This window comes from Microchirus variegatus, assembly GCF_963457635.1.
Source record: "Microchirus variegatus genome assembly, chromosome: 1".
In the NCBI taxonomy this organism is placed as follows: domain Eukaryota; kingdom Metazoa; phylum Chordata; class Actinopteri; order Pleuronectiformes; family Soleidae; genus Microchirus; species Microchirus variegatus.
Genome location: NC_139802.1, coordinates 17727805 through 17745513, shown reverse-complemented (window position 1 = coordinate 17745513; position 17709 = coordinate 17727805). Strand labels below are relative to the sequence as shown.

The following is a 17709-nucleotide window of genomic DNA, read 5'->3' as shown; positions in this document are numbered from 1 at the left end:
GTCTCATCCCATTAACTTCTTTGTTTTGACAACCTTTAAAGGGGACCTTACCTTTTTAATGGTTATTGGTCATTAGTCTGTTGTAAGTTGTAGTAGTAGCGGGTTAGGTTTAGGAGATTTACAAATACATATAAAAGTACATGACGGCAGCATCAGACTAGAGACTAGTTTCAGTATTGGTGCATCCCGAGTTGTATACTCTTAGAAATAAAAGTGTTAAGTCTTTGGCTTGTCCTCATAGGAGAACCCTTTTTGACTCCAGGTAGAACCTTTTTGTAAAGGTTACACCTGGAACCCTTTTTTATAGTCCTTTGTTCAGGAAAGGGGTTTTAAAGGGTTCTCTAGATCAAAATGGTTCTTACTGGAACCTTTAATGTCACCAAGAACCCTTGAAAAAAAAAAACCTTTCTTCGGGAAAGGGTTTTTCAGACGCAAATAGTTCCAGGTAGAACCTCAGCCCTTGTAGAAGAACCCTTTTGGAACCATTATTTCTAAGAGTGTAACACATGTGCGTGAGATGTTCCATACTGTAACTGTGTGTTCACAACATTTGGTAAGAGTCTGCAGTTTTGGACTCTCTTTATGGGACTGATGAGGATTATTCTCTGATTGCTCAAAAACATAATTTGGTATTTGGTGGGATTAGAGTTGCCTCTTGGATAAACACAACTACAAACTGTTGCTGTTTGTCCTACAATTGGGGTTGTGGAATAATTAATTAAAGCAGTGAAGCCATTTTCAGAGAAATCAATATTATTACTAACAGTAAAAGTAAAAGCAGTGTTTATGTCATCTGAAAAAGTCTGTCCTTCAGCGCAGATGGCAGTGTAGCTTCCCTGACGTCAGCAGTGGATGGAGGCGAAGGCGGAGGAGATGAGAAAAAACAAGAGGAGAGAGAAGAGGGGGAGAAACTAACCACAATTGACAGCAGCAGAGACTCTTACACTGAGCTCAAAAGAAAGAAGTTCACATTGATAAAATATAAATCTAATTATCCATTTAGTTCAATTCAGCTTTATTTTTGTCTTGGTCTTGTAACACAGTGAGTGGAGGAGGAGGAGGAGGATGATGAAGATGGACATATTGTTCTCCAAAAATGTGCTCCCATTATGATTATCTTAATGATTTAAAGCCAGAGACCATTTAAAATAGGTTCTATTCATTTTCATTTCACCCTGTGTCCCAGCCCTGTGACGAGTGGGAGTAGAGTGTTTCTTTTTGTTGAGGGATTAAAACACTCCATGATGTCCAAATACAGCACTGGGGCTGTCGTAGCATGTGGTAACAGATGCGTCATAAAGCCATGCCTAACTTTTATAAACACGGACATGCTGCATACCCACAGACAGGTCAGAAGCTCGAGTTAAAGCTCATAAAAAAACATTCTAATGATCATTATATTATACATAAAACACCAATCAACCAAACCAGCAGGTGTAGTAACCAGCCTGATCATGTATACAAAGAAAAAACACATCTGCTGGACAGCAGATTCATATTCACTGATCCAGCAGCAACATAAGAGCAAAACAACAGCTCGCTTTCAAGAAAAACAACCAGAAATATTGTCTTACCTTTGCTGTTCATCAGAAGAACTGATATCCACTGGAATAAAAACACTTTGAATGAAGAACTACAGAACTTTGAGCAGGGGGCCCCCAGAAGAGGAGCAAGGATGAAGAGGTTAAAATACTGACCACAATGTTTTGTCTCAAACTGGTCTCGAACTATGTAAAGCTATTATTTTATTACTTGCCATCACCATTCCTTCCACCTCTGGGTAAAAGATTTAGCCTCAAATCACGACAGACAATAAATTATTTTGTAATCTGAAATATTTCCTTTATTTTCTTTCTATGTATTGTAATGGAAATATGTAAAAAGGGCCCCAAGAATATTTCTTTAATTTGTAAGAACAAAAAAATCTAAGTTGGAGAACAAAATATAAATCCATTAAACAAATTTGCTCTTTTTCCAGACAGCATTGAAGATTACATCCAGACTTCATCATCCAACGTGGAATCAGCCAATCAGGAGCTTGCGAAGGCCAACCATTATCAGGTACATTGAACTTCCTCCGACCTCAGAGCACTCTGTAGTTCACATTAACTTTGCTCGGTTTTAATTCAGTGTATTATACTGAGCTTTTGAATTGTAATGCACTCACGAGAAGCTTAGTTTGATTAGCTGTGCAAACAGGGACTTTGCTAACTAGATTACACAGCTTTGTCACATTGCCTACTAGCATAATAACAGAGATGATGTAATTCTATGTCATAGTTGTTGTTTTTTTTTCCAGTTAAATTAATTGTATTTTGAGAGCGAAAACACAATATTGTTGCCTTAAGTCTTGTAACAACAAAACCACATATTTATTCCCATTTCATTGGTAAGTGTTATGTCTGTGGAGGTAATAGTTATAAATGTGTAGCCTTGTGCTGCAAGTGTATTGACTTAGAGAGGGAAATGCATTAAATGGCAATTTCAGCAATTATATTGATAATTTTTTTCTTTGATTTTTGGGATGGTAAGAACTGCCACTTCACAGAACATATTGGTGAGACGGTTCATGAGATGCCCAAGGCCCTGTTTCTGCACTTTCTTTTCAAGGAAATGTGTGTCTTGCTGCTCTGTGAGGAAGTATCTCGGTAGACCAGGACTCAGTATTGCTCTGTGTTGTGAAATTTGCAGGCAATGGTAAATATTGGATTGACTTTAGTGTTGTTGGGTTAATAAAGGATATTAACCCAGAAACCAGGATAGGGAACACACAGCATTAACTAGGTGCTTACTAACATGCATATACGTGGCATACTAGCCCTTTATTAGTAAATATTTAGCACGTATTGATACCTTATGTAAGGAAAATCTTAATTCATGAGGCACAATAAGGTTATGTAGGATAAGAATAAGTTAACCAGGTGTACTTTATTCAATGTCCAGTGAGTGTATATTTTTGGTTGAATACTGGAGAGCTGTGGACTCAGTTTAATTTTCTACGTTGACATGGATATCAGCAGTCATTCCAAGAGAAAGCGTTTGGTGAGCATTTTCCATAGTTGATGATGACTGCAGTGATTTCTGTCATCTTCTCATGCTGCCGCTTTCTCCACTAGTGGGTGAACAAATAAGCGAATGGCAAAAGATTTCCAATTAATTGTCATTTCATTATCTCAAGGAGAGCTGAGCCGTGACCAAATTCACACGGAGCAATTTAACTCTCCGCCAATCCAGACAGCCGCTGTCGTTGCAAAGCGGACTGCATTGAAGAAAAACAACAAAGGAGAAAGAGAGACAGACGTGAAGTTTGACAGTCACACAGGCAGAATATTGGAAAGTAGAGATTTTACACTGTTCCACATTAACAAAACCAATTACCTGTTTGTGAGGAGACTGCTTTAACAGTTATAGGCTTTTTATTTTATGCAAGCTATAAATATTTAGGACTACTGATTATACCAATGAAATTATACAGAAAGAGAAGGTGTCCTATGGTACGAAGATGTCAGCAGCTGGTCCCGGTTCAGTACCATATATTCCGTACCTGTTCTGGCATTTGTTGTTGAGATGGCAGATAATCCTGACACTTGACAGCTGCCATCTTATTCCTGCTTTTTGACACAACCAGATGTTTGGACAAGAGGATGATACAGAGTATAACAGCACTTTTTACTGTAGTATTACTTGAACACACACGTGTTCATAATAATCATTATATACTGAATGTTGGGTGCTATCAGCATACACTGTCACATAGGTCACTCAAGTGCGACATATGATCCTGGTTGGGATCAGTCCGTTATTATTTTTTGAGTTCAGAATCTGCCCTAAGAACTCTTAATCTCCTTTGATTCCCTATGCAGTGGCTGATTATCTTTTACCAATCAGTATCTTGTAATTACCCTACACAAAGTGAATGGAGCATGAAGCGAATGGCACTGTTGTGATCACATAAAAAAGAAGGAATAGTTTGAAAGAGGCTCAACACTTTCAAGCCATTGGCACAGACCCTGAACACTGGTCTTTGTACACCAATGCATCTCCACCAATTAAGAGCAGATGTCATTTTCTTCTCGTGCCTTGCCCGTCCATTCACATTGAAAATAAATTAAATCTATAATGCATTGTCTGCAGGCAGACTTCTCTCGCTGCTGCAAAGTTTCTCTAGTTGCTGCAATGTTTTATCACCTCATCTGTGTTCAGTAGACCACAGTGAACTCTCATTGTTGATTGCTGCACAAGATGGGTTATAATTACCATGATGTTGGAGCAGTTAGTGAGGGGAAAAACTGTAGCTCAAAAGCTACAAAACAACTGAATTAATTATTGATCTGACAGGGGGAGTGGAGGTTGGCCCCATGCTGATGTCATTGTTGAGATTTTATAGTCTCTCCATCTTCAGAACTGAAAATTGATCTCACAGTGAGTGACTACATCCCTCTTAGTTGTGTGTGGGGGGGGGGGGAAATCGACTAAACACAGTTCTTCTCTGGCTGAATTGAGCATAATATAGACTGGCCAAGCATTGTGACTGTGGACGGAACTACAGAAGAGGAAGGTAAAGAAAAAGAAGACAAAAAGCGATGTCTTGTAAATTATGGGTAGATGGATGAATGGGCCCATCCAGACACTGACACATACAAATTGCTGCCCTTTTGACAAATAAGATAATGAAAAAGGATAACCTAATCACAGTGGTAAAGCTGTGAATGATCACTGCTCTCAGACTTTGGGGGATGGGATAATGTGAACACATTGGAGGGAAACTCTAGCTTATTGTTGTGGCACTCTTGGCCAAGTCCATCTCGGGGTACGAAGTGGAAATTACAATGGTTGAAGGTATCCAAGGTGATGTCTGTGATCAGCTACAGTTGGGCCGAGGAAAAGGGAAACTTAAACCATTTGAGATACACCCAAAACGATGGCAATAAACAATAAACTTAATAAATAGGTTATATACTCTTTGGAGAGTGAATGTGTATACTGTGTACAGTATATGTATATAATATATACAATACACATACTAGTGAAAAGGCACTGTCTTTCAAATTCTGTGATCAATTAAGTGATGCGACTTAAAGCTGGTCTTATTAGCGAGCTGTCAATGAGTTTAACTCATGCAACATGTGTATGTAATGCATGTAATAGACATTTTTTAAACCATATATATATACATATACATATATATATATTTTAAATGAAATAGTAGGACAAACGCAGGATTTACCAGTAACATTAATTAAGGTTCCACTCCACTATTAACAGAGCTGTGTTATTCAGCTTCAATTGTTCAAGCGTAAGGGTAGACCACGCTAAATACTTGACACCTGAAGAGGATGTTTTTTTTTCTTAAAAAAAAAAAATGGATGTGTTCCAGTAAAGTGAAATATACATAATTATCATGTATTGTTGTTATAGCATTGCTAACAACAAAATTGCTAACAACACATCTATTGGTGGCGTAGTTAAGATTCCCACACAGTACTGTATTTTTCTATATTTGTTTTTGTAACATAAGAAATACAAGTTATTACTTAACGAAAAGTACTTAATTTATTTGGAATAAATGCATTAGGATGCGAATAGTAACAGAGGCCAGGAGGTCACTGTAAAGAGTCATTCGAACGGAACTGGGACACTTTTAAAGGACATATTTTTGCTCCAATACTATATATATATATACATATATATATACATAATAGTGACTAGTTTACAGTGTAGTGAAGACACTTTTTCCAAGAAGTATATATGATAACAATTCAATAGCAGTAAGTATCACAAGACACTTTTCTTCAATAGCAGTTCAATACATTAATGTAAAGGACACATTCAGATACAACACATATGTTCACTTTGAGTGTTTTATGTCTGATGTTTCTCTGTTGTCTGCTTACGTAATTATGGAATTAAGTGGTTCCATAAGATTCCACTCAGAAGCCACACTTAATAAAGTAATTAATTATCTGACATTGTGGTCATTATCAGCCGAATTGAACACGACACAAGTTTGCATTTGCACCAAAAGTTACATTACCTTACCCTGCACGTATATGTTCATTATTCATAAATCACAATACAGGGCATTGTCACTTGAACATAAGTATGTGTTGGTTTTTGGGGGGGGCATTTGCTAAAACAGCAATTTTTTTCTAGACATCATCCAATTTCCATTTCCCATGATGCAACAGTGGAACAAGTTGTTTAGACAGCATTATAGAGCCTCTCCAAAGACCATATAATTACTGGTCATTCCAGACCACGGAGAAAGGCCACGACCACAGGATGGTTGATGGTGCTGAGACACTGCAGTAAGCATATTGTGTTGTTTCCAGTTACTGCTATTTGTGCAATGTGTTTTTGCTGCTCAGTTTCTGCTCAGCTCATAATGTTTTTTCTCTCTCTCTCTCCTGTGAATAATTAACCTCTGTACATTTAACCACTCTGTAGTTCTGCTCAAGCATTCAGCTCTACCCTTTCAGCACTTATGAAACAAAAACTGAGTAGAATGGTCATCTTTGTGTGGCAAATCCTCTGTGGCTTTTATTTGTTGACATAAAAAAACAAAACAAATATTTAGTAGCGAGTTAATGAAGCAAATGTCTACCGAGTTAAAAGCCACATCAATGTGACTTGTTAAGAACAAGTAAAGCCATGTTAGAGTCTTTTTAAAGCAAGGCTTATATTCCCTACATTGCTCCATGCTTAGTTCACCTTTCCTGCTGAAGGTGAATCTTGAATAGCAGCAATAAAGATGTCTTAGTGAGTCCAAACAGCTTGTTTATTGTATCGAAGGGTGGACAGTCCTTGTTCTCACCAGGAGCCTTTAAAATGTATATCTTTAGCAGGCCATACTAAATCAATGGACTCATACAATAAGATATAATTTATTGTGTGTACCCAATAGTTTCTCCAACAAGGCTCCAAGAATCACATACAACAAAAACATACATAAGCAGTCAGAAAATGATGATGATGATGATGATGTTATGGAGACACCCATGTCACTCCTTGGTTTGTCAACTACTGTTAAGTGTAAGTATTTTGGCCAGCTCCATATTAAATAAACCATATTTGGAAGAGTGGGGTCAGGCCTGACTGACAGCTTGTCTGCTGCATCTGCTCTAATTATGATTACTAGCTGTCAATCACACAGTGTTCAACTTACAATACATTATGTCATGCTTTTGGAGTCAATTTGAAGCTGAAATGGCAAAGACCAAAAACGAGTAATGTTTGGCTCATTTTCTCTTCGACTTAAATACAAAATGATTAACATTTGCATAGCAGTGAAATTGTGCCCCCAATGGCCATTTTTAGATTACAGGTTTCAGACACTTCCATAATGGTTTCACTTTCCTGACCCTAACAACATGTGGATTTTATATACAATCTATGGATGAGTCAAAACAACTTGTTCAATCAGTCTCATATCATTGTTACCCAGATGACTAATTTTAAGTTAAGACACAGTGAATGTCCCCTTAGTCTATGGAACTTTGCATCCAGCCCAGGAACGATTTTATTCTTTATTTTATGTTGAGCAATTAGTTGTTTTATTAGCAGACTGTATACCAGACAGACTGCAACTGTTGTTTTGTTTAGTTTCATTTAGTTTATTCTGCCTGTAAATCACAGTTTTTTAATGGTACTTCACTTGTTTTTAAATTGTAAATATTATGTTCCATTTATAATGACTACAGTTTGATGGTAGGCATAGACTGTGCAGTGTGGTATTGTTTTCTCTTGGTTTTATGTGTGCTTTGGTGTTTTTTTTTATTATTATTTCACTTATTTATCAGTGTGAAATTAATTATATATATATATTTCACACATTTATATTGCTAATACATTTTAGTCAGTGACATTTTAATCAAACTAAATCAGGCATCACTTGGTCCAGTTGCATTACCTTAAAAACAAAATAGACCGAATTATGCTTATGCTGGTGGGTGTTTTTGTCCCATTATTGACAATAGCTGTGACAGCACTTTCACCAGGATGCCAGGATTGTGAAGTCTGTTTATGTGTTGCACCTCTTAAATATCATAATCAGGGTGACTGCATGAGACTCTGGTTTTATGTAAATTGCACATAAGCCGATTACATGCGAGGCAGTTTTGCTGGAAACATTATTTATTTGGATTTCCAATTTTCCAAACCGAATGCGATAAAGAGAGAATAATATAATGGCCATTAACATGTAATACACTGTTGTATTAGCAGACTATTTCACATAGCACACGAGGTAAGGTTTTCTCCTTGGACAGTCAGTTTGTCTCCCGCAATAGGGAGGCAGAGATGAGACTGACTGTTGGTTTGTCAGACAGTGCTATCAGCCACGATGCTACCAATGCATTTTTCCCCTGGGGGAAACATTTTTTTTTTGCTTGGTTGTAGAAAGCCTGAAGTTAAATAAGTAATATATGCTCTCCTTATCTATATCGCACTTTCATTTCTGTCTACGCACTACTGAACTTTAGATATTTTTTGAAAAGAAAAGCAATGACCATGTAGAAATTGGACTTCTCTACCAGAGAATACCGTGCTATCCCTTTAAACATCAGTGGCTATATAGGAGGAACATGGCATTTGTCCAAATGGTTTAATGTAGCTCTTTCAGCGATGGCTGTGGAGGTAGCTAGAGCCAATCCCAGATAAATTTGGGTGAGAGGCAGTGTACACACACAGAACCAACATACGGAGACAAATGTCCAAGACACATTCACACAATTCAGCCTTCAATCAACCTAAACCACAATCTGCATGTCTTTGGACTGTAAGGAGAACACGGAGAACATAGAGAAAACACACACACGTGGAAAACAAGCAACCTTCACACAGAAAGGTCCATCTCAGACCAGAATTCAAACTGGGAACCCATCTGCTGTGAGGCTATCTGCCACACCAGTATGCAGCCCTTCAAAGAAATGATTTGCCAAGAAAGTCATGTTTGTGTTCAGACAACATCAACAAAGCTCATCTCCACAGGGTTGTCCTTGCTCTCTTGACAGTGCGTTATGCAGTTTTCAAACTGAGTGGTGTAATGGTAATTTTTGCCATGACCTTAAATGACATATTCATACATTTATCAACAAGTTCAAAATGTTAAAGCTACAAGAAGAAATGCTATGGAGAACAAGTTCAATCATAAAGAGAAAACGTGTTGATTTTACAAAGACTTTACAAGTAGAATTATTTGCATTATGCCTCAAGAGTCACTGATGGAGTCAGCGGTGCCCAAGTTTCACCTGAAGCTGCTGAAAGGTCTGAAATTTCAGACCTTGCATTCGTACAAGGACAGTCAGGAAGTGAAGTGGGACATGGAGTCCAGATCTAGTCATTGGCCATATATCAAATTAATTTGGATCACTCCTGAATATGTATGAATGTCTTGTTGAACCATCAACTTCCTTGGTCATTACCCTAGTGGCCGTGTCCTCACATTAATATTGGTGATTTTAGTGTCTCGTTATTGCTAGATACAGCAATGACAGATCTATTGTTGATCCCCCAAAGACCAGCAGCTCAGCTGTATGTCAGCGACGCATAGTTCTCTTGGCCTTGCCCGACATAGTGCATTGACTTCAGATGACAGACAATTGTGAAGCGGTCAGGGGGAGAGTTTACCCATGAGACCAGTGTTCTTTGTCAGATAATATGAATCGCTCCATACAGTGGCAGCTGCCCCTGTTCAAAGATCTCTGGATTGTTTCCGTTATGTTGTGTCTCACATAGTATGTTCTTAAGCAGTGAGTACTACACTGGTCACTGATACTGTCTGCTTGACATGATCTGAACATCCAAGAATCATTCCCGCTCCATGCTGCCATTTCATGAACTATAAAAACAAAAAGGTTTTGGCTTAAAGAGGCAATAGTCAACCTTCTTTGGTCACTGACATACAGGAGCAGCATTAACAGTTCAACAGTAAAATATAAACAATGTTTTTCATCTTCTTACACTTTGCGATCATAAATAGAAGAACTGTGGAACTTTTTTATGGAAGCAAATTTGTGCCATTATCCAAATTAAAATGCACTAACAGAAATGCTTTTTCATTTTCAAAATTGAGCTGCATTTTGTGACCCATAAATAAAATGAATAACCAATATTTCAAAATGCATTTCCATTTTCAAATTCAAGACTGCTAATTCTGTGATTTAATTAAAATGATAAAGAAAATTATATTTAAGATTTAATTTTCAAAACATCCTCCAGCAAAAAGGTAACAAAATCCAATTTGAAATGTCAAATTTGAAAATGAAAATGCATTAACAGAAATGCTTTTTCATTTTCAAAATGCAGCTGCATTTTTGACTCATAAATAAAATGAATAATCAATATTCCAAACTGCATTTTAATTTTCAACTTCTAGACTGCTTATTCTGTGCCTTAATTAAAAGACAAAGCAAACAGAGAAATGCTTTTTCGTTTTCATGTTCGCCACAAAAAGTGTTTCATAATTCAAATGAGTTCGCAATACGGAGCGGCGCAGGATAGTGATGTCACTGACCACTCCCCTTGTTCTTACACTCATGCTGAGCATAGATATATAATTATAGATGTCTTACGGCGGATCGTCCAATGACAGTATTGGCCAGCAGGACGGACGACACATCTTCCCTTTACATATCTATGGTGCTGAGCAGGTACTATATGACATCGCCAGACTGCCGACTACTGATTGACCAGAGTGTCGTCACAGGAAGAAAAGTCTTACACAACTGTAGATCAGTTAAAACTAACGTAATAATCCCCAAAACATGGGTTGATCTCCAACAATTACCAGAGGAAACGTCTAAAATCTCACTAAGGAGTCTGGTGTGTTTAGGGACAGCACCGCTGACTGTGACCGGCTGCATAGACGCTGCAGCTGTGTGTGTTTGTGTCACACGGAGTCTGCGCTCCGGAGAACAAGGATCATGTCAAACAATAATGCTGAACTGTAGATAGGTTAAAAGTACTTTAACAATCCTAAAATCGTGGGTTAATCTCCGACAATTACCAGGGAAATGTCTGACATTTCAATATTTAACCGAGAAGTCTGTCCGTGATGTTCCTCCACTCGTTTGTGTGAGTGTGTAGAGGAGCCAGAACAAGGGGAGTGGTCAGTGACGTCACTATCCTGCGCCGCTCCGTATTGCGAACTCATTTGAATTATGAAACACTTTTTGCAGGGCGAACATGAAAACGAAAAAGCATTTCTCTGTTTGCTTTGTCTTTTAATTAAGGCACAGAATAAGCAGTCTAGAAGTTGAAAATTAAAATGCAGTTTAGAATATTGGTTATTCATTTTATTTATTAGTCAAAAATGCAGCTGCATTTTGAAAATGAAAAAGCATTTCTGTTAATGCATTTTAATTTGGATAATGGCGCAAATTTGCTTCCATACTTTTTGGGTTCCAAACACCCATACAGTTTTTTTTTGTAACTGCAGCAAACAGACAGAAGTGGACATAAACTCTGTACAGTGGTGGTAATAACTTTGGTGATGTGGTCATTTAGTGATTTGTTTTCATTACCAAACTAACTTCAAATGTAACCACACATTTAAAAGAAATCACGTTCCACTTGCTCATTTCCACAGGTGAATAGAACCATGTTACTCTCATTAACATTGAGCAAATTCTCAATGAATTCTCAATGATGTCCCTGTTGACGGCATCATTTATCATGGTGGCTATAGCTATGCTATACTATACTGTACTGTACTGTCAGTGTTGACAGCCTGGTTTAATTCAGTTATATCCCAGATTAAATGTACAATTCCCTACATATTTGACATCAAAAGTGAAATAAATGCTGTCTTTCTCTCTGACAGCTTCCAGCACCCACTGGTTCAGACTGGCGCTAAGGACAATTCTCTGACAGATTAAGTCTCTAGAGATGAGAGCGTCCCGTTTCTATCTTCCTCTCTCTTCCTCTGCAAGTCCCACTGTCCCACCTCTCAGCCTATTCTGCAATCTGGAAAATTCTGGTTTTAAAAAATGCTGCAACACTTCCTTTGTTATACTAAGCCGCTTTTGTTCCTTCTCTACCTTATTTATTTTCCTGTTCTCCCCAAAAAACAACAGTGCTGGAAGGATTGAGCAAGAGAAATAGAGAAAGTAAGGAGTGAGTATGGATGAAAGGGGGAGAGAGAGAGAGAGAGAGAGAGAGAGAGAGAGAGAGAGAGAGAGAGAGAGAGAGAGAGAGAGTATATAGAGAGGGGCAACGACTCGGCGCTGTCAGAGCGAGCAGAGAGAAGGAGAGGATGGCAGAGAAAGTTTATAAGGCGTAGTTTAGGAGGAAATGCGTGAGAGAAGCTGGGGAATCTGTGGTGGCCAGCTGCAAGAGGGGAGATAGTGGAGAAAGGCTTTTAATTCTCAATCCCCACAGAGCCTTTGAAAATTACCAATCTTCTTATCACAGACGCAGGGCTGCTTATGCAAATTGTTGTGGAGTGGAACGTTTAAACGGAAAATTACTCGACAGCATTTTTTTTTCCCCCTCCCTCTCCACCCCTCTCCCTCTCTCTTCCATACAGAAAGCCTGTTTTGAGTCTCAGATAAGAAGATGAATTGCTCTCTCCGTGCTTTGAAGCGCGTCAGGATTTAAAGACTCCAGCTCGGCTCTGGTCTAACGCTGCTGCTCTCGCTGCCTTTGTAAGGAAAAAAAAAACAGGCTGGAAAAGAAACGAGAGAAAAAAGCATTTCAGAACAACATAGATTCTGTGCTCCAACACATCGTTACCGCCTGAGGAGACAAGTAAATATATAAATATTCCCCCAACCCCTGCTTTTCACTCTATTTACTTCAGTATTTCTGCTCAACACAGTCAACAGTTTTCCTCTTTCCAAAAAATATGCCAAGTAATTGAAGTAAATAAAACTCACACGCTGTTTGGATAAATGTTTTGCAGCATTTATCTAAATTACACCACAGGCGATATTGGAAATAAAAGAGAAAATGTCTCTGAAAGGAAGTCTAATCACTTAAAATGAAAATAAAAGACTGAATATGAGTACTGATGAAATGGTGAGAGTTTACACCATTTGGGGGTTTAATATTGTGTGATCTGCAGCTTTTCATTGACAAACTCGTTGAATAGACTTCTGGCACATTCCCAACACATCTTACTAACACCATGGGTTTTGTTGGTTTTTTTTTTAAATGGATGCACGTGGCTGTGCACACTTTCTGCTGTATGACTCATGAGTTTTCATAAGTCCCATAAATGATTGCAAAATAACATAAAGTGATGATCTTAACTTCACTTTGGCAATGAAAGCAGAAAGTAGTTCAGTCCTAGTTTCATAATTCTTATTAAAATAATGCTTGCACAACTGACCTTCATTTCAGAAAGTGCAAGATGGAAATTTTAGGAAAATAAGTTTAAAAATATGTTGCTGCGGAGAGTAACATTTGTTTTTTCAGCAAATTAAAACCCCAGGTTTTCAGTGGAAACTTGATTTTCAATTAAAGGGGACATATTATGCAAAATCAACTTTTTAATCATTTAAATCCTTATATTAGGGACCCTGAAGATCCTCCTGGCAAAGTGTGAAAAAAGATGACTCGTGTTTTTGTGGTCCTCCTCAGTCTAAGTACAGGAGATAAAACATGCGATGTTGACTCCCGCGCTCATTGAGACGTCACAATTCGCTAAATTCCTGGAATTGTTGTCTCGCGGAGCTCCGCTTTGTCCGTAAGCACGCGAGAGTGCTGGCGAGGGCAACGGTATCCGAAAACCGGAAGTCCGTGAAAAGTTCTATTCTTGGCTCCACAGTGCAGCACAGAGTTCTACACAAACTTCCAGCCTCAGAGGATTTATCTGTCCAGTGGATACATGTTATATATGATGGCAATGTGCCTGCTAGAGCCTGCAAATGATCACCAAAAGCTAACTGCTGTTAGCTCCCAGTAGCCTCTGTGGCTGAAGTTTCCTTTGATTTTTTTTTTTTTTTTTTTTTAAGAGGTGTTCTGAACAGGGCTGTTTTGGCAGGGTGATTGAACTCCTGTGGTGCTTCATCCTTATGGTATTTTGACAAAGCATGTCACAGACATGTTCATTAGGACACCAGGGAAATAGGGTATAATAAATCCCCTTTAAACCAATATGAGCAATAACTTTTTTGAAGTTGTTTTTCAGAACATTTTGAACCCTAACCCATTTAAAGTGTATTAAAAGCTTTTTTTGATGAAGGTGATAATCTGCATAAGTCACCCTTTCATGAAAAAGTTTTCTTCATTTTATGTTGCTTCATTTTAAAATGCCTGTGTCACACTAAACTGACAGCTCTGGACTGAATGAATAAGTTTAGGGGGAAAGAAAAATACTGTATTTAGGTGTCTAATATGCTGTCCCTCCACTTCCTCCCTCTAATCGTGTGCCATCCTCCCTCATCACGCTGACAAGTTAAATGAGCAATCATGTCACACTGATGGCCAACACTTCAATTAACGCTTTCAAGATGTCTTATTTGTTCTTTTTGTGTGTGTGTTGTGAGTCTGAGTGCCTGTAAACATGTGCTGTGGACTTAAGGGGTGTAAGTGGGTTGTTTGGTTGTTGTGGCTGTGTGACCATTAAACTGGAGCTTGACATTTACAGGGCTGCTAAAATAGAGTATTTAAGGTTTAGCGTTTTAGTTTTCTTAAAAGCAAATTCTACTTAAACCAGTGCCGTGTGACGGAAACCAACAACAAAGAGTGGACAAAATGACAAAAATGTGATTATTTAAAGGCAAAAAATAGTTTTCTCAGATGTAGCTTTCCCTTAAAGGCACAGAATAACAATGTAAAGTGTCCAATGGGAACTGTAACTCTTGAACTGCACCCACATGCTGAATCCTTTCTCCACAGAGGCAGCTGAGGAAGAGGAAGTGTTACCTCCTGGTGGCTGGAGGGGTCATCCTCACCATCCTCATCATCATCATAGCTGTTACGGCAAGAAAATAGAACTTGCCACTGAGGTAAGGCCCGGCATCAACCCTTACTGTACCATAAAACTACTGGACAAATATTGTGTTACTGTTTAGACCTTATACTTTACTTTTAATTTGAAGCCAATGTTGTCAACAGTGAGGAGGGAAAAACTCACTTTAACAGGAAGAAACTTTCAACCAGACTCTGGTGGGAGGCGGGGGTCAGTCTCGGCCATTAAAAGTTACAACATTTGAACTTTTAAACACAAGACACAGAGTCGCAGCACTCCTCAATGTCACACTCGGCTCGGGCAGCTAATCAAATCAAGCAAGAGGTGGACTTTTTACCACCACTTTCACATCCATCATTATTCTCATTTTATTTCCTGGATATTTCAAGGTGTTTTTTTTGAAGCAAAGGCACCTGATGTGACATGTCGCTGTGCGTTTGACGCCACAAAACAAGACGTCCACTGCGCATGAAAGGTTCCAGTGCAGCAGGCTTCTGAATTCAAGTCTTCTACATTTAAAATAAAGTCCCATCTTTTCCACTAAAACAGTGCTTTAAAAAATCCCCACATCTCACTAAATTCTCCTGAGTTCCTGTTCCATATCAGAGCTTATACTGCTTCTCTGTAGGCCAAATAAGACACTGGACAGTGAGTGGCATTGCCGCACTTTGAGCTTTATTACCTAATTATCCAGTAAGAGGTTTTCCATTCATACGTTCTTCAATATTGCTTCAATATCCACTGCATTCTGCTAAACCCTGCAGTGCAGGTCCAAAATATCATTCTCTAGATTTGTCATAGATCTGATAAGGTCCTGTGTGACTGCTGACAAAGCAGTGTTATCTCTGTGTTTCCTATTATCCCATCACTGTCTCAAAGAGTTAAAATGTTATTGTTCTCCTTTCACACACACACACAAAAAAAAGTTCTCGTTCTTAAAAATGAGTGACACATAATAAAGCTGTAATAAAACAGTCATTGTTCAGTTAAGTTAAGACTTTAAGAATATAAGCGTTTCAAACATGACAAATTACGGGGCGGTGATCCGTCAAACCAACAGGCAACATTTTGCACTTTTTAGACAATATGTTACAGACAATAAAACTGCACTAACCTAGCCAAGGATATTAAATTCCCTCTAGCGTTAGTCCAAGTATATTGCCTTTTATCACCATTCATCCTTTTTCCACACAACTACTAAATCATTTGCCTCCAGTAGCCTCAGTGCATCGCTGCATGATTCCAAGTCGCTCTAAAAATGTTTTCAGAACAATTAATACACACATATTTGGTTTGAGATCTTACTGAGGACACATCATAGACATAATAGATTATCTAGCCCCTAACCCAATTCCAACCTTAACCCTGAAAACAGGTCCTAACCTTGAAAAAGCCCTTTAAAGTTGTAGGGCTCAGACAAAATGTCCCCAGAAGGTGAAAATGTCCTCACAAAAATAGGTTTTTATGGTTTTTGGACCTCACACAGATAAAGTGCACACACACAGACACACACATCTCTCCTCCCCTCAGGCTCATTAAAGCTGTCACTGTGAGTCTTTTGTACAAACACCACATCTGAGCCTTTAACCTTCATCAGCTCATACAGCAGAGACCTTTTCACGGCACCACTTCGCATCGCAACTACGCATCGTTTGTATTCAGCATGCTGAAAATAACCCGACAACACTGATATTAACCTACACTCAGGATGTGAGGTCTCATTCGTCATCATCATCTTCATTATTTAGCCCTTGTCTGGTTTCCTGCACAGTTTTTTGTTACAGGTCTTGTGTGAGTAGAGACGAAGAGAAGTAAAACTCATGTGGCCATTGTGCAGGTGTCAAGCCTCATGTATGGAGTGTTTATATGTGTGTGTGTTCTTGTACTTGTGGCATACTGAGGACCAGTGAGGGGTTTTTTTACCAACAAAGTGAGGTCATTTTGACAAAGTGCAGACATTTTTGCCGGTCCTCACTTTGTTTTCATTGAAATTTTTGCCTGGCCCCAAAACTTTAAAAGGGCTTTCTCAAGGTTAAGGTTTTGGATTAGGGTTAGTTATTTTAGGGTTAGGCACTTAGTTGTGCTGGTTAAGGTTAGGGTAAGGGGCTAGGGAATGCATTATGTCTATGATGTTTCCTCACTACACTCTTAGAAATAAATGTGTTAACTAGAACCATATAAGGTTCTTAGGCTTGTCCTCATAGGAGAACCCTTTTTGGCTCCAGGTAGAAACTTTTTATAACGGTTCCACCTGGAACCCTTTTTTTCCCACACTTTTGGAGTGTGGAACCCTTTTTTTGGGCAAATTAATTATGCCCTAATGAAAGTGTGGTGTACATAGACGATGGTCAAGATGATCTAAAGCAAAAATTGACCTCAAACACCCAGTAATGTATTGCATGTATTTGTGTTTCCCCTGAAAGAGTTCAGTACATGAACAGGAACAGCACACTTTGAACACAACCAGGTGGCTGCAATAGTGTAAAGACACATTATTGCTCTGATTATGGTCTGGAAGTTCCAAGGTTGGACTAGAAGACACCTTCTATTGGGCGATGGAAAACGACTGAACAACGATCCTGGGACAAGATGCTCGAGAAATACCAAGGCCTGATAGAGAAGCTAAAACAAATCTGTGTTAAATTATTTAGTTTAACAAATCTGCCAAATAACACTGCAGCAGGCTTGACATATTTTATCCAGTTGTGATTGAAAACGCTCCTACAAAACGACATGACGTTCAATTCGAAGACATCACCGCTTGTGTGTAGTATCGATCATCACCTATTTTCCTC

General features: G+C 38.6%; 1 protein-coding gene across 1 annotated transcript in view; it reads left to right on the top strand.

Moving 5' to 3' along the window:
- Positions 1 to 14937, top strand: part of tsnare1 (T-SNARE Domain Containing 1) — a gene marked incomplete at both ends in the record, with an annotated part of 61624 nt that extends 46687 nt beyond the window's left edge. The window contains 2 exons of the mRNA XM_083891035.1: positions 1979 to 2061; positions 14842 to 14937. Coding sequence (XP_083747161.1) covers positions 1979 to 2061; positions 14842 to 14937 — 179 coding nt within the window. The remainder of the gene's footprint in view (positions 1 to 1978; positions 2062 to 14841) is intronic.
- Between the last annotated feature and the right edge of the window lie 2772 nt (positions 14938 to 17709).